The sequence below is a fragment of the Giraffa tippelskirchi genome, chromosome 4, assembly GCF_054371585.1.
Source record: "Giraffa tippelskirchi isolate mGirTip1 chromosome 4, T2T-mGirTip1v1.2.pri, whole genome shotgun sequence".
Classification (NCBI taxonomy): Eukaryota; Metazoa; Chordata; class Mammalia; order Artiodactyla; family Giraffidae; genus Giraffa; species Giraffa tippelskirchi.
The window spans coordinates 98,501,665-98,528,234 of record NC_137278.1 but is presented as its reverse complement, the minus strand read 5'-3'; the positions used below and the strand labels follow the sequence as shown (position 1 = coordinate 98,528,234).

Sequence of the window (26,570 nt, the reverse complement as noted above, 5' to 3'; positions counted from 1 at the left end):
CCTGGGATGCTGCAGTCCATGGGGTTGCAAAGAGTCAGACATGACTGAGTGACTGAATTGATGATAATCAAGAATTTGTGGCACTGGCATGAGGACAAATATATATATATAGTGAAGTTGCTCAGTCGTGTCTGACTCTTTGCGACCCCATAGACTGTAAGCTACCACGCTCCTCCATCCATGGGATTTTCCAGGCAAGAGTACTGGAGTGGGTTGCCATTTCCTTCTCCAATATATGTGTGTGTATATATATATATATATATATACACACACACACACACACACACACATATCAATGGACTAGAACTGAGAGTCCAGAAATAGACTCATATATCCATGGTCAACTGATTTATTGATTTTCAACAAGGGTGCCCAGATAACTCACTGTGGGAAAGCCCAGTCTTTCAATAAATGATCCTGGGACAAGAGCATCTGCACATGAAAAAGACTGAAGCTGGACCCCTATCTTACACTGTATATAAAAATCAACTCAAAATGGATCAGAGGCCTAAACGGAAAGGCTACAGCTATAGAATTCTCAGAGTAAAACATAAGAGGACACCTTCATGACCTTAGACAAAGCAACAGTATCTTGTTTGACATCAAAAGCATAGGCAACAGTAGAAAACAGAGCTAAATTAGATTTTATCAAAATTAAAAACTTTTGTGCATCAAAGGCCACCACCAAAACAGTGAAAAGATAACCCACAAGATGGGAGAAAATATTTGCAAATCACATATCTTGTAAGTGAAAGTGAAAGTTGCTCAGTCGTGTCCGAGTCTTTGCAACTCTATGGACTATACAGTCCATGGAATTCTCCAGGCCAGAATTCTAGAGCGGGTTGCCCTTCCCTTCTCCAGGGGATCTTCCCAACCCAGGGATCGAACCCAGTTCTCCTGCATTGCAGGCAGATTCCCTACCAGCTGAGCCACCAGGGAAGCCCAAGAATACTGGAGCGGGTAGCCTATCCCTTCTCCAGGGGTTCTTCCCAACCCAGGAATTGAACCCAGGTCTCCCGCATTGCAGGAGTATTCTTTTACCATCTGAGCTATCAGGGAGGGGTCTAGTACACAGCGTATATAAAGAATTACTGCAACTCAACAGAAAAATACAAACAATCCAACCAAAAAACAAGTGAAGCATCTGAATAGATACCTCCTCTAAGAAGATACACAAATGGCCAAGAAGTACAAGAACAGGTGCTCCACATCCTTAGTCATTAGAGAAATGCAAGCCCACACCACAATGAGATATCACTTCATACCCATTAGTATGACTCCTGTCAAGAGATGGACAATAACAGATGCTGGCAAGGATGTGAAGAAATTGGAACCCTCATACATTGCTGGAGGGAAAGTAAAATTATGCAGCTTGTTAGGAAAACGGTTTCGCAGTCCTTCAAAAAGTTAAACAGAGTCACCCTATTAGCTAGCAATTCCACTATTAAGCATATACCGGGGAGAACTAAAAACCTATATCCCCATACACTTGTGTGGGAATGTTCACGTGTGCTTAGTCGCTCAGTCGTGTCTGACCCTCTGCGATCCCATGGACTGTAGCTCGCCAGGCTCCTCTGTCCATGGGATTTTTCAGGCAAGAATACTGGAGTGGGTTGCCATTTCCTCCTTCAGGGCATCTTTCCTACCCAGGGATCGAACTGCATCTCCTGTGTCTCGTGCATTGCAGGCAGATTCTTTACCCGTCACAGTAGCGTTATTCACAGTGGCCTCAAAGTGGAAATAACCCAATAGTCCATCTACTGATGAATGGATAAAATGCAGTATATCCATAAAATGGAGTATTATTCATCCATAAAAGGAATAAAGTACTACTACATCTACAACATGCATGAACGTTGAAAACATCATGCCAAGTAAAAGAAGCAGGCACAAAAGGTCCCATGTTATATCATTTCATGTATACGAAATGTCTGGAATAAGCAAGCCCACTGGGACAGAACACATATTAGGGGTTGCCAGGGGAGTGGGAAGTGACTGCTGATGTATGAGGTTTCTTCTGGGGGGTGATGAAAATGTTCTGGAATTAGACAGTGGCAGTGGTTGAACAACTCTGAATCATACTGAATCATACACTTTAAAAGGGTGAATTATATGGCACATGAATTGTATCTAAATAACAACAATGGCAACAACCATCTGTCCTGATCTTGCCAAATATTAACAAAGCTTCATGATACCTGAAACGGCCCCCACTGTCTTCCAAGAGATGGCCCCAAACATCCAGTCTTATCTCCTACTCGGCCCACTCTCCCCACTTCCTTGCCTTCATGCCTGCTGCTCCCAGCTTGCCCTGCATCTCTCCACAGCCAGGGCTATGCCCAGGACTGCAAACAGTAGAACTATATTCCACCTTCAGTCAAATATAGTCTGCAGATGGGCTCACGGTGGGGGTTTTCTGGGTTTCGTTTTTTAACTGAATTCGTTACCACCAGGAGACTGCGCATAAACACGTGTATTCTGGCTACAATAGATTCTGTTGGCTGTCAATCCAAGTGCCAGGCTTCCCTTCTTCCCTAGAAAGGGAACTCTGGTTTCACCTTGTGTCTGCTCAGGGAAAGTGGGTCCACCCCCAGCGGAGGAACCATGTCATGCTATTTGTCTTTGTAGATAATGGCCAAGGGTGGCTATTGGAGCTCTAAGTCACAGCAACAGCAACAGGCTCTGGCTGTATTAGCAGAAAACAGTTTTATTATATGTCAGAAACCAATTGACCTTAAAGTTCATGAAGCTTAAGCTCCAGGACACCTCACCTCCATGGCCCTGTGAGTGTTCTAGGTTAGGCAGGGAAGCCAAGCTGCAGTTAGCAGGTGAACATGAACAGTTCTGAAAAATATCCTATAAAGAGATTGAGTGCAAAAAGCCCTGAGACTGCCAGGGTTTAATATTTATCCAGTACGATTTCTTGACTCATTCTCAGTAAACATTCACTTTCATATTTAATTTTCCATGTAATGAATTAGATGCTTCAGCTGTCAGAATTGCAGACAAAGATTTTAAAGCAGCTGTTAGAAGTATGCTCAAGGTGGTAAATGAAATGAATGAACAAATAAGAAATCCCAGTAGAGAAACAGAAACTATTAAAAAAGAAACAATAAAGAACTAAATGGAAATTCCAAAACTAAAAATTCAAATATTTTCAAGGAGGCTGGAAAAAAGTGAATCTGCTGTATTCTACCCTGGAGGTGTAGGATTCACGAAGTTGAAAATTCTTCAGACCTAGTCCATGTTCAAAGTGTATTGGTAGTTAGAATACAGGAAAAGGGTCCTCTAAAGCCTGTGATCCAGTTCTGTGTAATGAAACAAAATGGAAAGAATGTCCTGACAAAAAGAGAGAAAAAAGTACAAGAAGCAATGATCTCTTATCCTTCACCCTTGTCCTTTCTGCCTTGAATACTGTTGTCTTGTGAGAACATGATGATGCTTGGAGCAATAACAGCCATTTTGCAACCTTGAGGGGGAGTGGGAAGAAGCGGGGCACAAGCTAAGCCAGAGCCCCAAGAGCATAAATCTGTTGAACAGACTATGGAACAACCTGTGTGTCTGGATTTCCTGTCATGTGAGATAATAAACTGTTCTTAATTGGACATCTGTTACTTAGTCTGAGCACATCCCAACTAAGACACAGCTTCTCTTGAAAATGGAGAGATCTGGCAACTAGGTACCTGCCAGCCTCTTTAGAGAGGGCAGGAACTCTCTAGTTACTGATCTCACTTGGTCCCCACTGCAACAAAGTCTGCATTCCCTGCCCTACACATCTGTTGAGAGATGGATCGAAAAACAGTTCCCTTTTCTACAAAGTACTTCCTGATTGCTTCCTCCTCCACCCCAACCCCATCCAGCTAGAAGTAATTTCCCCGCAGTTCAATCTCTCCTTCCTTTCTGCCTGCTATTGTAATTGGACATTTAATCCCCTCCCACTTGACTGTCAGCCCTTTGAGGGCAGCAACCATGCCTTATTCATCCTTGTATCTCCTGCTCTCTGGTGAAGTCCCTGAATATATATAGTGCTGCTGCTGCTGCTAAGTCGCTTCAGTCGTGTCCGACTCTGTGTGACACCATAGACGGCAATCCATCAGGCTCCGCTGTCCCTGGGATTCTCCAGGCAAATATACTGGAGTGGGTTTCCTTCTCCAGTGCATTAAAGGGAAAAGTGAAAGTGAAGTCGCTCAGTCGTCCGACTCTTAGCGACCCCATGGACTGCAGCCTACCAGGCTCCTCCGTCCATGGGATTTTCCAGACAAGAGTACTGGAGTGGGGTGCCATTGCCTTCTCCAGAATATATATGGGAGGCACTCATATCCCACTCTCCAAGTTCATCAGGAGGTTTAAGCAGGTGATGTGTGTTGCTTCTTAATCTAGGAAGATGATTCCCACCTTATTCCAACCCTCTAGCGAATTCTGGGCTCTCAGCCCTCAGCCCTAGTCACCTAGGGCACACCCATGACAGTCACCTCTGAAGCCTGGGTCCCAGGTCCTGCCAGAGGCCCAGACTTGTCCCTTACTCAGGAAGCATGCAGGGATGAAAGCAATTGTATAAGACCTTTCCCAGGATAATCTGGGAAGAACTTCTGGTCAACCACAAATTCCAGGAAAAAGTGGAAATTTACACACATACAAATCTCCTCTGTTTCACAAGAGAAAGGCTAAGCAACTTGAAAGCTCACATCCAAAGCCCTGGAGGGCAGCACCCCGACAGGGGACAAGGACACTCAGAGCACCTCAAGGTGTTGACAACTCTGAGAAGCACAATTTCCTTTTGCATCAAGCCTGGGTCTAATTTAACCGTACGCACGCTTCCTCAACTGGCAGTTGATTTTCAGTTCCAGCTCTTGGTAGATTCTCTCCTGGCACCTGACTCTTGACTTTGTAATTGGCCTTTTGTTTTTCAAAATTATGCAAAAAACAGGTAACATAAAAATTACCATCTTAGGCATTCTCAAGCGCACAGTTCAGTAGTGTTTAAGTACATTCACATTGTTCTGCAACCTCATCACCACCCATCTGCAGAACTTTTTCATCCTCCCAAACTGAAATTCCATACCCAGGAAACACTAACCCTTCCATTCTCCCTCCTCCAGCCCCTGGCAACCACTATTCTGTTTTCTGTCTCTATGAATTTGACTACTCTAGGTACTTCACATCAGAGAAATCCTACAATATTTGTTCTTTTGTGTGTGACTGGTTTATTTCACTTAGCAAAATGTCCTCCAGGTTCATCTATATTGTAGCATGTGACAGAATCTCCTTCCTTTTTAAGGCTGATTAAGACTCTGCTGCATGTATAGGCCACATTTTGCTTATCCATGCATGTGGACGTTTGGGATTTGGGTCACTTCCTCCGTTGGGCTATAGTGAGTAATGCTGCTGTGAATGTGCATGCGTGTGTGCGTGCTTAGTCACCTCAGTCATGTCCGATTCCTTGCGACCCCATGGACTGTAGCCCACCAGGCCCCTCTGTCCAAGGGATTCTCCAGGCAAGAATACTGGAATGGGTTGCCATGCCCTCCTCCAGGAGATCTTCTTGACCCAGGGTTCAAACCCGTGTCTCTTATGTCTCTGGCACTGGCAGGTGGGCTCTTTACCACTAGCGCCACCTGGGGAGCTCGCTGCTGTGAACACGGTAGGGGGGAGGGGGTGGGGGGGTACTGATAACTGCTCCAGTCCCTGTTTTCAGTTTTTTTGTGAACCAGACCTTTGCCCAAATCAATCAAGATCTTGACCTTGGGCATGGCATTCTGGGGGCCAGTCTCTATTCCAAGGGGAGGGAAAAAGACATCCCCCACCCCATCCCCTACACTTGATGCCAGGAGAACTGCTCTGCAGTGGAGGGGGCCCTCCAAGCTGAGCTGAGCCTGGCACCTAGGAAGCCGCTCCTGGCCCCGCCCCCTCCCGACGAGGGCGAATCAGGAACAATGTGGCCAAGAACAGGAATGGGACGCCCCCTCTGCCTCCGTGTCTCCGAGGGGACACATACCACAGCACGGAGGAGAAGAGTGGGACAAGGGAGGCCTCTGTTCCCCAAAAGGGCAGGCCAGCTGCAGAGGCGGCCCCAGGGGCTCGAAAGGGCAGGCGGGACGGCAGGGGCAGAGGTTACGTAAAGGCAGAGGAGGCTGAGGCTGGCGCTATTCAGAGGACCTCCGTGAGAGGGGTCCCAGGCCTAGGGGTGGGGTGTGGGGGAGGGGGGAGCCGGAGCTGTCTGGAATGCTCTCATTTGACAGATGGCCCCCAGCTCAGCCAATTCCTCCAGGAGGGGAGGCACAGAGGCAGAAATCCAAAGGGCTGGTGGCTGGTGGGGGTGGGGTGGGGTGGGGGCTGGTTAACGGCACGTCGTGGGTCTATAACCTCAGCCTTCAGAGCTCGGTGCTCCCGTGTTTTAGTGGGAGTGTAGGGGGACTGCAGCTGGTGGGCAAGGGCGCGGTCTGGACACCTATGGGTCCCTCTCTCTGTCTGCCGTAAGCAACTTTCAATAGGTTACATGATATTTTTTGGTGCCGAACTGTCTAGGTTCAGGCACCAAATGATGACAGGCTGGGAAAGGTGCAGTCACTGAAGGGGAAATTAATTGCATCTGTGCAACTCTGAACATCTCAGGAGTATAAAAACGACTAAGTGTATGCCTTACATGTCAGGATAGAGGTACAGACTCAAGGCTCTCCCCTCAGCCCAGCCCAAACTTCGGGGCTCCGCTGATGCCCTGGGAAATGAGGAGGGCTGCTGCTGGGGGCTCAGCTTCAGGAACCACCCCCCACCTTGGTGACTCCAACTCAGAGAGCTTCCCTGATTCGATGCAGAGGCTCCTGCAACCCTCCCAGGCAAACTGGCGCTCTCAGGAAGAAACTGGAGGCCCGCTGTCCCCATAAATCCAGAGAACCCCCCTTCCAGACTGTTCTGGGATCCTAAGGTTGTGAAGTCAGCCTGGACTTGGCCCCTGTGACGTGATTCTGAGGCCAGATAAGGTGGCAAGAAGCCTGTTGGCTCAGCTTTTTCCTAACGCTGGAGCCAGAGCCGGAGAGGGCCTGATGTCTACATGTCCCTGCAGTGATGCAACAACCCCACCAGCACCTGCCTGCATGCTGGACTAGGGGCGGCGGGGGGGGCCGAGAGTTGAGCACTGGGCCCCACAGTGATACAACATCCCCACCAGCACCTGCCTGCATGCTGGACTGGGGGCGGGGCGGGGGGGACCCGAGAGCCGAGCACTGGGTAGGCTCCCCAGCTTGGGTATCCAGAGTGCAAGTTGCCAACCTGCACTTCCGTCAGGTACTAACCAGACTGACGGAAGAGCCCATCCAGGCTGAGGTCCCACAGGAGACCAAAGGCTCTTGAAGAAGTTTCTGGAGGCCATGTCAGCAGCTAGGAGGAGAAAAAAAAAACAAAAACAAATTAGTTGGGTCATCACTATGGAGTAATAGTAGTAAACCTTTATTACACCATATTAAACAAGTCCCATTTAATCCTTACAAATCCACATGGTAGAAGGATACTGTCATTACTGCCGCTTTACAGATGATGAAACTAAGCTCAGAGAGGTCAAGCAACTTCCCCAGGGCCACAGCAAGTAAGGAGCAAAGCCAGGATTCAATCCCAGGTCTAGGTGACTTGACATCTCCTACTCTGTCCACCTCCCTGTGTGGGAGTCTTGTTCCTTTTGCTGCTCACGCCCTGAGGCCCCGGCCATGCCCCTCGGGGCAGGCACCGTGTAGGGAAGCGAAAGAGCTCAGAAGCACTAACTACAGTAAGCTGGATAAGGTCAAGGTGGCTCCTCTTCGTGAGCCTCACATGGATTCCTGGTCAGCACCTTATCTCACAGGCATGGGTGACCTCTGAGTCTGCAGAGACCTTTCAGGACCAGGGCTCCCATCCACAAGGGCTGGGAGGTACTGTTGGCCAAGGGCCCTGAGCTGAGTCTAAGGAGAGTCCCTCACTCAGATCACTCAAGGCCACACCCGCTCTGCCAGTGGGTCACACCCCCTCTGCCTTCCTCTGATAACTGGCCAACTCAGGGGCTCCAAGGCCAGGACCCTTGCCTCAACTGGGACAACTCTAAAGAGTAACCCCAGTTCCAGGGCCCCCTGCCCCGCCGCCGCCCAGGACCAGCTGTGGCCTCTCTTTCATTAGTTTTGCTCCTCAGCTTCCCTCTCTGCCCCCGCCTGCTGCCTCCCTCCCTCACAGGTGCAGTTGTCTGCTTCCAAGAGATCTAAGACACCAGAACTCTGCCTCCCTCTTCCTCTCTTCTTCATAGTTAAACACATGATCACTCCCCTACAAGAATGTGAATTCATCCATGGCACATGCTTCCAGGTTTTGGCCTCCAAGGCTCACCTGGGAAGTCCGCTCTAGAGCTCCAAGGATGAGCTTACATAATTGGTGAGCACTAAAGCTGAAGCCTAAGCTTCCCGGGTGGCTCAGTTGGTAAAGAATCCACCTACAGTGCAGGAGACGTGGGTTCGATCCCTGGGTCGGGAAGGTTCCCCTGGAGGAGGGCACTCCAATATTCCTGCCTGGAGAATCCCATGGACAGAGGAGCTTGGGGGGCTACAGTCCATAGGGGCGCAAAGAGTCGGACACAACTGAAGTCACTGAGCATGCACGCAAGGCTGAAGTCTACTCCCCCAGGGTCCACTGTTCACCCCGCCAAAGCCCCGAGAGCAGGGAGACTGGCAGGCAGCAGGAACTGGTTCCCATAGGGACTCAGGATGGCCCTTCCAGAGATGTAGTTGAGGGAGCAGGGTTGGAGAAGTCTAACCCCCAACCCCTGGCTCTAGAATTAATCCCAGGTATGTGTGCAGGCCCCTAGCAGCCCTGTGGCCCTGCTTCCTTAGCTGCCTCTGCTTGGGGGTGGTCCCTTAACCCCTCAGAGGCCAATTAGACTCTTCTTCCTGGGGGTTTATCTGACCATGGAGATCTTGGGGCATAGAGAGAAGCCAAAGTCTGTCCTAGGATCCTGACCTGTCTCCAGTTTGATTCCAGCTCCTGTGAGGCCCAGTGCTGTCCCTGCCTTTGGATCCCATGAATCACCCCTGCAGCTTCACAGGAGTCCCCCAGCACCTTCAGGGATCCCCCATGGATTTGCGCTTTTCTGAAATGGAGTCCTCACCAACAGCGTGAAGTACAGGGAGCCCCACGGCCATGTCTACCTGGGATGTGTGTGTGCATGTCAATCACTCAGTCATCTCCGACTCTTTGCTACCCTATGGACTGTAGCCCGCCAGGCTCCTCTGTCCATGGGGATTCTCCCAGCAAGAATACTGGAGTGGGTTGCCATTTCCTCCTCCAGGGGATTTTCCCAACCCAGGGATGGAACCTCCATCTCTTGCATTGGCAGGTGGATTCTTCACCACTGCGCCACCAGGGAAGCCCTCAATGGAAACCTGAGTCACCGCTGCCAGAATCCTTCTGTCCCTACAGCTCAGCATGTAGCCAGTACTCAGCCAAGGTCTGAGAGAGAACAAGTGCTACTGCTGCTGTAGGAAGAGAAGTTCCCAGTGGCAAGAGAACCTAAACCTCGGAAGTGAAGCATCAGAACCCATCCTAAGGCCTGCGGGGTGGTCACGTGAGTAGCAGACGTCAGTGCCCTGCTCCTTTCCCTGCAGAGACAGAGATGTTGGGCAGGGTCTCCCTGAGAAGACGTCCCCAAGGCCAGTGCGCCCCTTGCATGGATCTGCCTTCAGCTTTTGTTTCTCCTTCCTGAAGATGGAGAGCCTGACCTCTGGGTTGACACCATTCCTTCCTGATGGTGCCCAGGCCCTGGGCAGAGCAGCAGGCGGGACCAGAAGGACAAGGCAGTCCACAGGATTTCCCCACTCGACCTTCATGTGGGACTGCTGAGCCCAGTTTACAGAGTGAGAAGCGGAGACATGGAGCCACCGTTAAATGACCCAAGTCACACGGTACTGGGTGGGGAAGCAGGGCTAGGGGTGCTCTGCTGCCGCACCCCTCCCCCTACAGGTGACAGAGGTTGGGGAAGAGACCAGGCGGGGCTCATGCACGCCTCCACGCCGTGTCAGAGTCACACTAGGACCCGCTGTAGCCAGCATCTCAGACTGGCTGTGTCTGTTGTGCGTTGTGCAAGGACAGAGAAGAATGGCCGCTGTGTCCCCTGTGTCGCCCGGGGCCTGGGGGAGCGGCGGGGAGGGGCAATGAGGAAGGACCCCAGTGGGAAGGAGAGCGTGCTGGAGGGCTGTTTATGGAAGGCAGCCAGTCTGCCGAGGCTGAGGAGTCCCAAGAATGATCTGCCCCGCATGGCGGTTCTAATTTACAGCTGGGGTCCAGGCTCCAACTGGCAGGAATGAGACCAGCTGGAGCTTGGGACCTGCTGTCCCTGGCAGAGATGGTCTGGGGTGGGGGCCAAGGCCTCATCCCCGTGCCCTGCATTCAGATCCTAGCAGCTGGTGCCCGGGCTTTCCCTGCTGGCTGCTCCTCGCTGTCTTTCTCCATGTGAAGGTTCTGAGCCTAGGGCAGAAAGCATGTTCTGCCAAGGCAAAATGTTCTGGTAGAAAGGAAGGGAGGGGAAGACAGAGCAGCTGTTCTAGGCTTTTCCAGCTGACCTACAATTCCACAGTGAACATCCCAGCTCCAGATTCATGAGTGCCCTCACATCTGTAAGGCCGCTGCCCATGGGATGAGGGCCCAGACCTGGGACCTGGAGAACAGCCTGTGCACAATGGGAGCACCTGTTGAGCAGGAATCACAGAGAGGCAACCCCCTGCAAGGCACATGCTCTGGGGGGTCCCGGCCTGAGACCACAGGCTGGTGCCTGCACCTTCCTGACTCCATCATCACAAGTCTCCCTCCCTCCTCCAGCCTCAGCGAGGACCAACCCAGCAGCCCCCAAGGGCAGGAAGAGAATGGGAGCCCAGCCCCTCTGGCCTGCGGCCCTTCCCCGGGTGTTGGGCCAGCTCGCTCCTGCCACCTAGTGGCAGTCGCGGTCCTCACCTGTAACAGCCACCGGAGCAGGGGCGTGGGGCAGTCGCCCGCGGGCAGGTAGATGCTGCTCAGGAGGCCCTGGCGCAGGAAGGTGAGCTGCCCGGCTGGCGAAGAGCTGCGGGGGCAGAAGGACAGAGGGGGAGGTCAGGGAGGCGACACTCCTCTGTGACCCTCTCAGCGAGGCTGAGCGGGGGGCGTCCGGATTTCAGCTTCCCCAGGACTAGAAGCAGTCACCGCCCTGGACAAAGACGCTCAGGGCAAGCAGCTGCTGGAACGGAAACCAACCCACAGCGCCCTTCAGAATCATCTGCTGTCCACAAACAAGTCTCACAATGTCGTTTGCTTTTTTTTTTGGTCTCGCCTCACCAGTCTTGTGGCATCTTAGTTTCCCCGCTAGGGCTCAAACCCGAGTGCCTGGCAGTGGAAGTGCTGAGTCCTCACCACTGGAGCGCCAGGGAAATTCCCCTCTCAGTGTTTTGCACACAGGACTGGGGAGTACAGTTTGTTTTTCCGGCGTGATAGAGGGGGAAACTGAGGTGCTGACCAGTTTTGAGAAGGGTCTGGGTTGTGATGAGGAGTGTGCCCAGGAGCCTTGCCTCTTAGCCCGGCTACAGCCAGAGGACAGGATTACCCGCCAGGCCTGCGTGGGCCCGGTGTCTGGGTCCGGTTACACAGGGCATGTCTGCCGAATCTTGTGTTTTTCCAAAACAAAGGGGACACCTGAGAAGAAGGGAAAAGAACAGACAGGGGCCCAGGACAGGGAGATCTGGGGAAGGAAGTAATAACTGAGGGTGGCAGAGGAGTCTCGGGAAACCATGTGAACAGCAAGGGTCCTGACGGGGGGAGGGGACCCCCGGGCTTCTGGAGCCGTAATTTCATGGCAGGCTGTCAGGCCTCACCCTTCTGCCCTGAGCTGCTGGTGTGGGGAGGAGCCCTACTTTGAGCACACTGTCATCCTAGGAGATCATCTGGACCCATAGGACCCCAGATCCCTGGACGAGGAGTTGATGTATTTCGTGTGATTTTAGGGCCTCTGGTGGAAGGTGCTGGACTTCACCCCCCTCCTGTACTCCTGGCATTCTGCGGAAGTTGGGTTTGGGGTAGGATCCTCCCTGGAGGACAGGGAGGACTGGCATGGTGAAGTCCATGGAGTCACGGAGTCCGACACAACTTAGCAACTGAACAACCACTGCCTAATACTCTCTCTGAGTCTGGTGAATGCCTCTTTGCTCTCTTTCTAGATAATGTCCTAAAGGCAATTAATAAAGATTCCAGATAAATGAAACCGTTAACTTCATGTCCATTCTTCTTTTTTTAACGACCAAATCCAGGCAAAAACATTTCGGATGGCATTTAAAGTCATGACTCTAGATAGAAATTTCCTCGGTCAGCCCACCCTCCTCCTCCTCATTTTTAAAAAGGACATCATATTTTAATCTGCCAGGAACAGAATGCTCCAAAACAAAGATGCTCCTCCAAGCCAAGTTGCTGTCTCTTTGAGTATATCCAGGCAATTTACAAATTGTGTACTTTTTCTCCCCCCGCCCAACAAATCATTTAAGTTCAGAGGAGAAAGCAGCTTTGTTCCTGTGTGTGTGAAGCTGACCGTTCTAAAACAGACCTTTATTTGTACATACAAACACGTGTGTACCCCAGGGCTGCTGGCACACGCCACTTCTGCCCCACGTGCTCAGTCACACAGCCACTTTCATGGGCTGACCCCAGCGATGCCTGTGTGGTTCATGCGCAGCCTCTCAAACGCAGACAATAGCCAAGCCAGCCACGTCTGGAGGACCTCACAGATTGGCAGGGCCTGGCTGGGGGCCATGTGGAAGGAGGCCGGCGCTCCAGGGACTCCAAGAAGACGCTGGCTCTGGCATTCTGCTCAGGAGGCACCCGCCAGCTTCTCTGTAGGAGAATGGATTCTACAAGCCCCTGTCGGCTCAGATCAACACATTTCCAACTGCTGCTCAGAGGAAGAGATGCCTCTTGGTTGACGATGTCTCCCTTCTGCTACACATTTTGCAGTGCAGTTTCTGCCAGGGGAAGGATCAGTCTGCCTCAGGGCTCACTGCTGCTGAGTTAGGCCTGGTGTGCAGGACCAGGGGTCAGAGATAGGCAGTGAAGGGCATGGTCCAGCTAGGCCTGCAAGTGAATGGCTGTCAAAGAATTCAGCTCGATGAGATGCGAGGAATCTCCTGTGAGTGTGCTCAGTGAAAGGGCATTGCTGCCTTGCCTTGGCTGAACCGCGGGCCCTGCCACCCTTCAGGGGAAGGACAGAGAGATGGCAGGAGGAACCTCCTGCTTGGTGGAAGGGCAGGGAGGGGCCTGGCAGGCAGACACCACCCTGATCTGAGGGGGGAGGAGGGTCTGCAAGTGGGGAGGCCCTGGGGGGAGAAGGTGAGCGGGCTACGGAATCCACTGATGTTAGATTTATAAAATTCCTTGGCAGGTTCACAAACTGAGAATGCGGACACTGGGTCCTAGTGGGCGCCCGTGCCTGTGGCAAAGCCAATGCCAAGGTTGGAAGTTATCCTGAGAATGTCAGAATGCCATGGGGTGAGCAGGGATGAGCAGAGCCTCCTCTTGGAGGCAGATGCCACTCAGGCCCAGCTGGGCGTGAAGCCCCAGCTGCCAGCCCTGAGGATCCAGGGAGGGGAGGTCCCCACCCCAACAAGGAGTGGCCACGGTCAGAATGCGCTAATCCCCAGCCTTGGTGGCATGGACACAGGGCAATGGGAAAAGAAGGAAGGAAAACAGGGTGCGGGGTTGAGGGGATCAGCAAGAAGGGGGAGTCAGACAGAACAAAGGCCCCAGCCTCAGTCAGCATGCTGGGCTGCTGGTGGAACTCTGATCTTCTGCTTGGACTGTGTGTTCCTGATAAGGCCCAAGTCAGGATCTCCCAGCCCCCATCTCTGGTCTAGTTTACGGGCAGCAGTCCCAGGGGGCAAAGTCTCTAAATGCCTCGGGAATCCCAAGTGATGGCAGAAGGATAAACACCGAGCGTCGTTATTTATAGGGTATCAGTTTCTGCACCTTTGCCAGGCTACTAAGATGAAAGCTTAAGTGAAACGCCGAGGGAGAAGAGCCACCAATAATGGTCCTAGCCCTCTGCTTTTTCCTTCCTTTGTTTAAAGATCAGGGAGCGGAGGGCTTCCCTGGTGGTCCAGTGGTTAAGAATCCACCTGCCAATGCAGGGGACACGGGTTCGATCTCTGGTCCAGGAAGATGCCATGTGCCACGGGGCAGCTAAGCCCGGGCGCCACAACTACTGAGCGCTGTGCTCCCCAACAAGAGAAACCTCTGCATACAGAAGGCTGAGCGCCACAACTAGAGAAAGACTGAGTGCAGCAACGGAGACCCGCACAGCCAGAAATAAACAAATAATTTTGTAAAAAAGATTAAAAAAAAAAAAAAAGACTGCTTAAAAAAAAAAATCAATGAGTGCCACTCTGGTCCAAAGCCCGGGGATCCTAGCAACTGCCTGGAGGGCCACTCCCACTTGCTCTGGGTTTTGGGGGCAGGAGCAGGCAGGGGGGGCGGCTGAATGCTGCCCCTGCTGTGGGACTGCTGGATTTATTTCACTCGGTCTTCCCCTGCCTACCAGGAAGACCAGGAGGAGGTCTTGGCAAAACAGGAGCTGGGGCCTGGACCTCAGGGAGGTCTGATGCCTGAGCACCATTTACATCACTGAACTGGGACCCGTCCCTCCCCGGCCTGCTGAAGCCATTGCCAAGGAAGGTCCCCACGGGCACTTCAGGGGTCCTGAGAACAAACTGCAAACGGCAGGTGCACCCAGAGGACAAACGTGGGTCCTGACACTCCCACACACACTGGGGGGAGGGTGGGGAACAGGGAGGACCCAGGGCGCTTCAGCGGGCAAGCTCCACCCCCGAGGCGCTGGTTCCTGTCTTAGAGCTGCCCTGGGGCATAGGCCCCAGTCCAAGTCACGAGGCTTGGACTTCCCGCTGAACTGCTGTCAGGGGAGGAAGAAAGAGTTCAGCCTCCCTCCTCCTCCCCGCTCCTCCTCTCCCCCCCCTCCCCGGCCCCGTACCAGCTTCTGTCACAGCAGCATGTGACTTTGGTCCTGGGGAAGCAACCTGAGGTCACACGTCCAGCGGGTGACAAATGAGAGAGGACGGTCCAGGCCACCTCAGGTCCTATAGCTGCAGTGCAGGGAGGAGTTCAGTTCAGTTCAGTCGCTCAGTCATGTCCGACTCTTTGCGACCCCATGAACTACAGCACGCCAGGCCTCCCTGTCCATCACCAACTCCCGGAGTCCACCCAAACCCATGTTCATCGAATCGGCGATGCCATCCAGCCATCTCATCCTCTGTTGTCCCCTTCTCCTCCTGCCCTCAATCTTTCCCAGCATCAGGGTCTTTTCAAATGAGTCAGTTCTTCGCATCAGGTGGCCAAAGTATTGGCGTTTCAGCTTCAACATCAGTTCTTCCAATGAACACCCAGGACTGATCTCCTTTAGGATGGACTGGTTGCATCTCCTTGCAGTCCAAGGGACTCTCAAGAGTCTTCTCCAACACCACAGTTCAAAAAAGCATCAATTCTTCGGTGCTCAGCTTTCTTTAGAGTCCAACTCTCACATCCATACATGACTACTGGAAAAACCATAGCCTTGACTAGACGGACCTTTGTTGACAAAGTAATGTCTCTGCTTTTTAATATGCTGTCTAGTTTGGTCATAACTTTCCTTCCAAGGAGTAAGCGTCTTTTAATTTCATGGCTGCAATCACCATCTGCAGTGATTTTGGAGTCCAGAAAAATAAAGTCAGCCACTGTTTCCACTGTTTCCCCATCTATTTGCCATGAAGTGATGGGACTGGATGCCATGATGTTAGTTTTCTGAATGTTGAGCTTGAAGCCAACTTTTTGACTCTCCTCTTTCATTTTCATCAAGAGGCTCTTTAGTTCTTCTTCACTTTCTGCCACAAGGGTGGTGTCATCTGCATATCTGGGGTTATTGATATTTCTCCCGGCAATCTTGATTCCAGCTTGTGCTTCTTCCAGCCCAGCATTTCTCATGATGTACTCTGCATATAAGTTAAATAAGCAGGGTGACAATATACAGCCTTGACGTACTCCTCTACTCAGGTAGGAGAGGCGCATGTAAACCTGTGTTAGGTCCAACCCAGGAGGACCAGGCCTGGGTTAGACACCGAGACCGCCTGCTCTTGCTCTGAGATGAACTGCTGGCTTAATCTGTGCCAACATTTCCCACTTTGTACAGCGGAAAGAAAGATAACATCCCTCTTCACCAGACAGCAAGCAGAGGTGAATCTACTTCAAGAAGTGATTTTTTACTTTTGTATACCTTTTGTTCGTTCAGTGCTAAGTCATGTCCGACTCTTTGCAAACCCATGTCCTCTGTCCATGGGATTTCCCAGGCGAGAATACTGGAATGGGTAGCCATTTCCTTCTCCAGGGGATCTTCCAGGGATCGAACCTGCGTCCCCTGCATTGGTAGGCAGATTTTTACCACTGAGCCACCATGCAAGCCCAAGAAGTGATTTTTAAAAACTGTATTCATTCTCCCCCCAAACCACTAATGATTACAGAAAGTGTGAAAATACAGAGGAGTCTAATGAGGAGACTAAAAGTCACCTGAAATCTCACAAAGTGCGATTCACTTTCTGAAGAGTGAGAAACTCAACCATATTGCTCTTTGAAAGATGAAGTAACATTTTCTTCTTCCTCCATCCTCACGTTTCCGGCTGCTCACAATGCACTAATTATTGAACGGCTAGTAATTCCTACTTTCTGTCTCGACTTGAGGTCTTTGGCACAAACAGGAAATAAAGGATGACCCGCAGGTTAAAGGGTGACCTCCAGGAAGTGGCCCTTCCCCAGCGCCTGGCAGGCATCCCCTGACCTGGCCTCAGGCAGGGCATGGACATTCCTGGCCCCAGGCCCCATCTCCGCTCTGCTTCGTTAGCAAAGTTGAGGGAGGAGGGTCTGGACTCTTCGTTCCAGGAGGCTGGCCGGCCACCTGGCCCCATTTGGCACAGCTGCTCTGATCTCAGGCCACCACTCCACAGGCCATCTCCTCTGTCGAACACTTCCTGCCCGCCATCCAGCCCGGGACATAAAATCTGCTGTCGGCCCCAAATCCCGAGGAGAAACAGCTCAGGAAGCCACCTGCCTCTCCCCTCTATCTCCTCCCTGTCCAGCCGCTTCTCTGTCCCTGTGCTTCCTCTGGCTCTACTATCTGTCTTCTTTTCCTTCATGTCTTCCCCTGCCCCCTTTTCATCATCTCTTTATGAGATATATTTGCTTTTTAAAAAATCTTTATTTATTTGGCTGCCCTGGGCTTTAGTTGTGGCCTGCAGGATCTTTAGTTGCAACGTGTGGGATCCAGTTCCCTGACTGGGGATCAACCCCAGGGCCCCCTGCATTGAGAGCTTGGAGTCTTAGCCACTGGACCACCAGGGAAATCCCTAGATATATTTTCAATTTGGCAATGGGAAATTTTACCAATGTTCATACCCTAAGACCCAGTCATCTCACATCACATCCAGAGATCTATTCCAGAACTGCTGACAAATGTTTTTGTATAAAGACATTGTCTACCACACTGTTTACTATGGGGGGAAAGTTGGAAACCACCTGCATGTCGAAAAAAATGAAGAAAATGGTTAAGTATGTCAGGCATCAATGACATGCGAGGTATAATTTCAACATTAACATTACTTGGTCTAATTGCAACATTTGGGCCTTATATTTAGATTCTTATTTCAACAACATACAAAAAAAACTTCTAAGCAATCACAGAAATCTGAATGCTGATCGGTATTAATGATATTAAGACATGCCTATATTCTTTAAGTGTAATAATGTATTGAAGTTATGTCTAAAGATAGTATTTTAGAGACCCAGATTGAAGGACTTAAAGGATTAAATTGTATGTGTCTGGGACTTGCTTAAAAATGATCTTGAGGGGCAGTGTGAGTTGGCAGGTGTACAGAAGAACCAAGACTGGCTCCGAGTCAGTAACTGATGTTGACTGGTAGGATACATAGGTACCCTTTACTTTTATGTGTGTTTGAAACTTTCCATGATAAAAAGCTTTAAAGGAAACACATCAAAGCACCGTTATTTTTCTGTTATAAAATAAGATGGGCTAGCCGGAAAAGGGAACAAGGTTCTTGCGTTCAAGTCCTAACGTGTCCCTAACCTCCACGTGCCTTATGGGCTGGTGGGGAGTGGTCAGGTGGTCTCACCTTCATCTCCCAAGTGGCCGGGGCCCAGCAGGGCACCAGCCCGCAGTGGAGGCCGATGGACTGAATCCTGCAGGCTTTCTTGCTCTTATTGTTAGACATGTGAACTCACAATCGCAAGAGTTTTATCTTATTGTGGTAAAGTTTTCAAAAATCCCCTAAAAAAATCAAACATAGTCAGGGGTTATGTGATAATGACTGTGAACAAGTTCCACCGAGAAGAGGACCAAGGCAGCTGTCCTGATGTTACGCTGAGTTGTACTTGCGGCCGGGGACAGACTTTCCAGGAGGAAGAGAGGAGGGGATGACAAGCTCTGGGAAACTGCTGGACAGCCAGGAAAGGGGCTCCAGTGTTGATGGAGACATAACCTCAAAGGCATGTGTGATGAGTCTGACCATGCAACTGGGTCATGGGGGAGGAAAAGGCAGCACATAACAGATGTCGAATATCTGCTACAGTGTAAGATTCTGTAAAGGATATACATCTAAATTAGTGAAGAAAATACCATAAGTAGACATGTGTGTACTGCATGTTTCCCTAAAGGCTGACATACCCACACTGGCAAACGCAACCTCTGACTGCCTCCTCTGGGGTGGTCCTCGCCACTGAGTTCCTTGAGGGAGGGGCCTGGTCAAGGCGCACGCATGTTTACCTGAGGAACAGCTTTTCCAGGGGGCTCCGTGGCTTCAGGTGTGAACTGTCCAGGATGCAGGGCATGGGGTGGCGCCTGGGGAGAAACACAGTCTCGCCCGGATGCACTACTGGGATGACCTGCAGTGGCACGGAGAACCTCTCCACCAGCTTCCTGGCAAATCAAGGGGCAGAGGAGAGCTGGGCATCAGCAGGCGCACCTTGTCTGTAGACTGGAGGGAGGCCAGGGAAGGCCAGATGGCTGCCCTGTCCCTGCAGCCCCCACCCGGTGGGAACCAGACTGGGGGCACAGCGCCACCTGCTGATGGAGGGAGAGCCCACCAGATGTAGACAAAGGGGCTCTCTCCTCTCCCACTCCCTCCCTGTTGGACCCCAACCCCTCTCTCAGGGCCTTAGTGCAGGAGCTGGAAGTCCTGGTCCCAAATCCTGCCCTACTCGTGGGCTCTAGTCAAACGTCCACTAAGTGCCCACGACCGCAGGTGCCAGGTGCTCAAGGCTGAGGCAGGTGTGGGCTGTCCATGTTTGGCCAGGACAAGTGTAAAGGGATCACAGCGAGGCCCTCCAGCGAGTGGACCAGCCCCATAGCAGCCACACGGTGCTGGGAGAGGCCTGGGAGAGAAGCCTCGGGTGGGTGCAGCAGGTCAGGGAGGGTCCGATGAGGGAGCCAGGGTTCCTTCTCTGAACAGCATCCTCAAGGCCTTGTGAGCAGGAGGACTCCCTAGGGAGCCTGTGAAATGCAGAGGCGCAGGCCCGCCCTGCTCTAAGAGTCATTTAGTGAACCAGAGCTAGGTCCCATGGATAGGGAAGCAGTAGGCAGAAGAAGAGGGGACACATCCCAGCTCATTGGGGATGTGTCTAAGGGAGGAGGTAAACAGTGTTCCTCAGAATGAGGCCAGCTGCAGCACCATGCCAGATGGAAGCGTCTCCCTTACACAGAACGCGATGGGTGAACACAGCAAGCCACAGAACAGGAAGAGTGTGTGTGTGTGTGTTGTGCAGGTAAACAGACATGGACACATGTTCTTAGACACACACAACAGCCTGCACACATCTGACACACCCAACCATGGACCAGGGTCATCCTGAGGGAACAGGATAGGGGAGGGGAAGGAAGGGGAGACATTTCCTGTTTACTTCAAACAACAGTGTTTGGCTTGATTTTGCACTAACATAACATACACTCAACAGTAATAATAACAAAATAAAGCAAGCCACAGCCACTGCACCCCTTCTTCTCATCAGAGGAAGGCCGGTACCCAGGTTGCCAGCTGGGCCCTGAGACAGTAAACAGGGAGGGGACACGGCCAGGGGCTCCTGTGAGTATCTGGGACCCAGCAGCCAGCGCCGGAGGTAGACCAGGTGAGCTGGGGGCCCACCAGCTGCCAGAGGAAACCTGTCACTATCTGGCCAAGTGACCCAAGGTAAGGAAGGTCATCCTAAGGATGAAATGGCACAACAGATGGGAATGACATCGGAAAACCAGACAGGTTCGGATCTTGCAGACTTCGGAAACAGCCTCAGCAAACCACCATACAAATGGTACAACAATTTTCTGTTTTGTTAATTTATTTGCCGTTTGAGTTTTTGAGTATCTACGGCTTCCTATGTCCTCAAAGAGTTGAACACGACCAAGTGACAGAACAACAACAACGGCTTCCTGGGTTGCTTTTATAATTTTAGAAAAAGTACAGATTATTAAAAGTCTGTAAGAACCAGATTCATCTGTAAAAAGCTCTCGGCTCCTGACCCCAAGCCATCGCTCAAAAGGAGTTTTGTGATATTAAATACAATGTATGTGCATTGTTAAGAGCTCTGAGATGACTCTAATTGAGGACTTCCTGTGCAGCCCAGAAGTGAGCATAAAGGCTGATGCTATGGTATAAATATCCTCCCCTCCCTGGCACTGGTACACAAATAAGGGCTTTTAACTTTAAGGACTAGAGAATGGAGGATGTTGTCTGTTCAAGACACAGGCTATCCTTGGAGCAGGAGCAGCTGATTGGCTCAGGATGACTGGGGGCCTTTCTCTGCCGGGCAAGGGTAGGGGGTTACGTGACTCCTGGTCACAGGCGACCTGTCTGCCAGATGGGGGCCAGCCCCCCAGCCTGGGCCTCAACCCTTCTGGACCTGTACTCCTGCATGGCACCTCCCACCCACCCCTGGCCCCACTCAGGGATGGAAGAGGCTGCCGGGCTTTGTACATCAGTGAGTAATTTTCTTTGAAGCAGAGAACCGAACTGACCCATCAAAATGATTGCACATCAAAACAACCACCTCAAAGTAGCTGTTGTCAGAAGAGGCTGTCTCAGAGTACCACTTGAAAAGGGCACGTGCACAGAGGATTATCAGCAATTTCAAAGCCTGGGGCACCAGCTGCCCAGGTTAACTCCCTTTCTGTGGGGAATTTTAAAAGCATCCAGGCCACAACTTCCAAAATCCTGGATGCACTTGGGAGAAAGGGAAAGAGCTAGGGAGATTATCCAGGCTACAGACATGTCTTAAACCATTTACTTCCAAGGCTCTCCGTCCAGTGAGTGGGGACCCTGGGAAGCGAATCCCCAGCCCTGACAGAGAGAGAAAATTGCTTCATTACTCATGATGCCACCAAGGCCTCTGGCCCAAACCTGCTGATTCCATCTGCCAGGAGTCACCGTGTGACTGTCAGACACCCTTTCCCTGCCTCTGGGCAGCATGTGGAAACTGGGACCAGCTACAAGGCTGCTGCTGCTGCTGTTTAGTTCTTTAGTCTGACTCTCTGTGACCCCATGGACTGTAGCCTGCTAGGCTCCTCTGTCCATGGAATTCTCCAGGCAAGAATACTGGACTGGGTTGCCATTTCCTTCTCCAGGGGATCTTCCCGACCCAGGGATCCAACCCAGTTCTCCTGCATTGGCAGGTGGATTCTTGACCACTGAGCCACCAGTTAGGAGGCAGATATCCCTAATCCAGGCCAAGGGTCAGCAGTAGTGGCCTCCCCCTGCCCATTTCAATAAATGAGGCTTTCATTGCCACACAAGCAAGCTCACCATTGCTACCAAGCAGCACAGCCAAGCAGGCTGTAAAGGCCCTCAGAGGTGGAAGGAAGTCCTTACAGTTCACAAGCTTTACAGACAGCCTGCTGAGTCCCGATCTGAGGAGGAACCTTATGGGGGTCCTGAGAGAGGGGGCCCCCGGGGAGTCTGTGTGTGTGGGTGGACACAAGATGCTGACTCAGTGTGGGCATTTCAACCAGACTGCCCAGCTGAGGCCTGAATAACGTCACCCGGACGCACAGAGAAGGCGAAGCCTGGACAGGCAGACAGTCCAGGGAGTGTGGACCAGCCTGCCCCTGGGTCACATGGGGGCACGCGGCTCCTGATGGAGGGAGGGGAAGAAGGAGAGAGGGAAGGAAGAATGGAAAGGAAGGCAGGCAGACAGACAGACAGAAAGATCTGTCCTGGCTCCACTTTCCCCCTCAGCTGCCGCCCAATTTCCTCCTTCACCCTCCCCTCTCGGTCTCCTCTGAACCTAGTCCAGGCAGGCTCGCCCCTAGTCACCTAGTCACCTACCGGAGCTGCTCCTGTCAAGGTCACCGTGACCTTCAGGCTGCGCCCTCGGGCCCGTTCTCTCTATACTGTCTTCTCTGGTGATCTCATCTGGTTTTGCAGTTTTAAATGTCACCTATACATGGTGATTCCCAAGCTGGCCTCTCCAGACAAGGAGGTCCTTGTCTTGGTTTTGCCCCAGGGGTCCCACAAGTGGACACTTGTTCCTGTGCCTGCCACCACCCCCAGCCTGCGTCACTCAGCCCTCCTCGATTAGAGTCCACCCCGACCATCCGTCTGCTCAGGCCTCAATTCATGGGGTCCACTCTGATTCCTCTCTTTCTCCCACAGCCTCCATCCAGCTAGTCAGCAAACCCTGTCAGTTCTACCTTGAAAGTCTACCCAGAACTTGCCTCCTCCTCCTCACCCGTCCTCACTTCTCTTGGATTACTACCGTGGCCCCCTTTGCCCGACTTCCCCCGTGCCCCACCAGTCTACCATGGACACAGCAACAGAAGACCCTGCTCAGATGAGTGGCAACCAGCTTCATGCAGCCCCCCGACCTCCACTCCCCACCTCCGCCCCCTTCTCACTGTTCCCATGGCAAGGCCCTCCTAGGGCCACCCCTCGCCATCTCCAGGACTCTGCTGAAAACTCATCTGCTCTCGGAGTCCCTGACCTGTCGTCCAAATCTCACAGCACCCCCAACACCACTGGCTCCCACTGTCTCCTTTCTCATTAGCACTGGTCACCAGCTTCCTGCATTCACCACTGCGCTGTTGGTCTCCGGCCCTGACCCCAAGCAGCACGAGGGCAGAGACCTCGGTCTGGCTCTGTTCCTGTTGGGTCCCAGAGTCTGCACAGCTACTGTTCAGTCGCTAAGTCGTGTCTGACTCTTTGTGATCCCATGGACTGCAGCACGCCAGGCTTCCCTGTCCTTCACCATCTCTACAGAGCCTGATGCAAAGTTGGCACACAATAGATGCTTGTTGGATAGACGGACAAATGGAGAGACAGACAGACAAATGGATGAATGGAAAACCAAGTGCCCTGAAGATGGATTCAACTGTGGTCCTCGGGCATCTCCATGGAATCCAGCCCTGGTTCTAGCCAATAGGCCAGGAGAGTCCAGCCCAGATGATACCTCTGACAGAAGCCACTTCCCTTCCCCACACAGAGGAAGACAAAGGTGTCACATGGCTGTATTCTCTCATTCAAAAGCAGTGTTGTTTTAGACTGTGGCTTGAGATATGGTCCCATGAGTTTGGGCAGACAGTCAGGGAAGAACAGGCCATGTTTTAGACCTGTGTGTCCTCAAAGGCCCACACTAGACCCCAACACACAATGGGAGAATAAATATTTCTCAAATCAATGAACGGATATGGGATTACGAGAAGGAGGCAGCTTGAGAACTCATCAGCGGCACACAAACCGCTGGTTGAAACGGTCCAGGGAATTTCCTGGTGGTCCAGTGGCTAAGACTCCATGCTCCCAATGTAGGGGGTGCCCAGGCTCAATCCCTCGTCAGGGAACTAGATCCCAAGGGCCTGTGTGTGTGCTCAGTTGCACTCAGTCGTGTCCAACTCTTTTGTGACTTCCTCTGTCCACAGAATTTCCCAGGTAAGCAGACTGGAGTGGGTTGCATGACTCAACAAAAATCAAAGATCCTGTAGGCTGCAACTAAGACCCAGCACAGCCAAACAGATAAATATTGAAAAAGAAAGAAGCTGTCCAAAACGAAGGACAGGTCAGCACTTAAATCCTCTCTCTGGAGAGGCGGGTGTGTGGACTGGGCCCTGAGTGGGCAGAGCCTCCCTCCTGAGGGTGCCCTCTCCCCCCACCTGTCCCCACTCCCCTTACCTGTGCTCAGGTGTGAGCAGCACTTCATCTTCATTAAGATCCCAGGCTTTGAGGTCAGCACAGTCTAGAAGTGGCTTCTCTTGTTTCTGCTCCCTGCAAGGAGGTGAGAGGTGCCAACCAAGGTCAGCCCAGGGCCTGTTCATCCCGCTCCGTCACAGGGCCACAAGGGCCTCCCTGTGCACAGCCAGGCCCAGGCACGGGGACCAGGGAGCCCAGGGCCCTGTCCCTGCACAGAGGCTCTCAAACTCAGATTCCAGCAATGGAGGTGGGGGTGGGGCAGAGGGCCTGCGTTGCCTGAAAGACGACAATTTACACCACACAACTTCAATGTAAAGAGCTGACTCATTGGAAAAGACCCTGATGCTGGGAAAGATTGAGGGCAAGAGGAGAAGGGGGCAGCAGAGGAGGAGATGGTTGGATGACATCACCAACTCAATGGACATGCTGCTGCTACTGCTGCTGCTAAGTCGCTTCAGTCGTGCCCGACTCTGTGCGACCCCATAGACGGCAGCCCACCAGGCTCCACCATCCCTGGGATTCTCCAGGCAAGAACACTGGAGTGGGTTGCCATTTCCTTCTCCAATGCACAAAAGTGAAAAGTGAAAGTGAAGTCGCTCAGTCGTGTCCGACTCGTAGCGATGCAATGGATTGCAGCCTACCAGGCTCCTCCGTCCATGGGATTTTCCAGGCAAGAGTACTGGAGTGGGGTGCCATTGCCTTCTCCGTGGACATGAGGTGGAGCAAACTCCGGGAGATAGTGAAGGACAGGGAAGCCTGGCGTGCTGCAGTTCATGGGGTCACAAAGGGTCAGACACAACTTAGCAACTGAACAACAACACCCTGGGGCCTGGGCCTTGCCCTTCTGCTCCTCCTGGGTCCAGCTACCCTGACCAGGAGCAGCCCCTGTGCCCACGGCTCCCCTGGGCCTGCCTCTCTGGCCCCAAGTGGCAGCCCCCCAGGGCCGGCTCCTTCCCTCCTCCAAGTGCCTTGCCCCTCAGTCTGTTTCTTCCCGTAGCCCTGAGTGCCTCAACTCCCTCTTCAACCAACCCCACTGCAGGCCCTGTGAGCTGACCATTATTTTGCAGGAAATCAGCTCCCTCACCTTCTGCCCTGACCACACACAAACCCCGAGCGGGCATCAGTCCCCGTTCTGACCTTCTGCATTCTTCTTCCCTCTGCTGTTAAAGGAGCCCTGGGAGCCCCGCCCCTCCAGCCCTGGCCCTGGCCTCTGAGTGCTCACCCTGGCTTTGTCCACAGCTCCTCAGTTCTCAAAGGTTTTGTCTCCTGCCCAGCCGCCATCTTGGACTGGGCTAGCTGGATGATTTCCAGCCAAAGGTGGACAGCCCTTGGACCTCAGGTACCCAATTCTGAATTCCTCTTCCCAACACAGGCCCCAGCCACCCAGGGCGACAGGTCCCACGGGAGCCAGCTCATCACCACTCTATTCCTCCCTCTCACACTTCCTGTCCATTCTCCACAATGCTGCCTGGGCAATCTCTCTTAAACGCATGGGAAAACACATTGTGACCTGCTTGAAATTCGTCCGTGACTTGACCTTGTGTTCACGAGGCCCCAGTTCACATCTCGGTTGCAGCTCCTGCTCTGGCCTGCCCCCACACTCTGACACAGAGTATTCCAGTCCCAGCATCATCTGTCCTACATGCCTTTAGATGTGTGGTCACTCCCACTGCCCTCCCAAATCTAATCCTCCACGGTCCAAGGACAAGGGTCCCCCTGGGGATCCTGCCCTAACCTTCAGGCTAAGTTAGGTGCCACTTTTCCAGTCCCCTCTGTGTCTGTGTGCTCAGCCACTCAGTTGTGTCCCGACTCTTTGGGGTCCCCTCTGTCCATGGGATTCTCCAGGCAAGAATACTGGAGCGGGTTGCCATTTCCTATTCCAGGAGATCTTCCCAACCCAAGGATTAAACTTGTGTCTCTTGCGTCTCCTGCATTGATAGGCAGAGTCTTTACCACCAGCGCCACCTGGGCTGTGAAATACTAGAATCACTGTGTTCAGTTTCCAGGGGAAAATACGATAATGCATGCCATACATGTGTTTAACCCTCTCCAGTGGGGTAAGAACATAGAGCCGGGAAAAACAGAGTCCAGTGAGATGCTATTCCGATAAGAACCCGAGGATCCGACAACAGCACTGCCTCTTTCTATGTGTAACTTCCACAAAAGGAGCGTGCAGGCACTGAGCAAAAACAACCTGAGAGATGGGAAGAGGACACAGAGAATAAGCCTGTGGACAATGCGCTCCTGTCAGACAAAGTGCAGGTCCAGGGTGAAGTCCATCTGTGCCCTGGCCACCCCAGTCCTCACGGACAATGGAGGACTAGGACTCTAGTATCT

General features: G+C 52.2%; 1 protein-coding gene across 15 annotated transcripts in view; it reads right to left on the bottom strand.

The window, feature by feature from the left end:
- FAM178B (family with sequence similarity 178 member B) overlaps positions 1-26,570 on the bottom strand; it is a 106,043-nt gene that overhangs the window by 66,696 nt on the left and 12,777 nt on the right. For 8 of the 15 annotated variants that reach the window (XM_081484596.1, XM_081484598.1, XM_081484600.1 and 5 more), the window contains 3 exons: positions 24,216-24,308; positions 10,957-11,062; positions 7,290-7,374 (listed from right to left, as the gene is read on the bottom strand). In XM_081484596.1, coding sequence (XP_081340722.1) covers positions 7,290-7,374; positions 10,957-11,062; positions 24,216-24,308 — 284 coding nt within the window. Of the gene's footprint in view, positions 1-7,289; positions 7,375-10,956; positions 11,063-18,832; positions 18,986-24,215; positions 24,309-26,570 lie in introns of all 15 variants that reach the window. The other 7 variants (XM_081484589.1, XM_081484593.1, XM_081484594.1 and 4 more) reach the window with 1 other exon arrangement.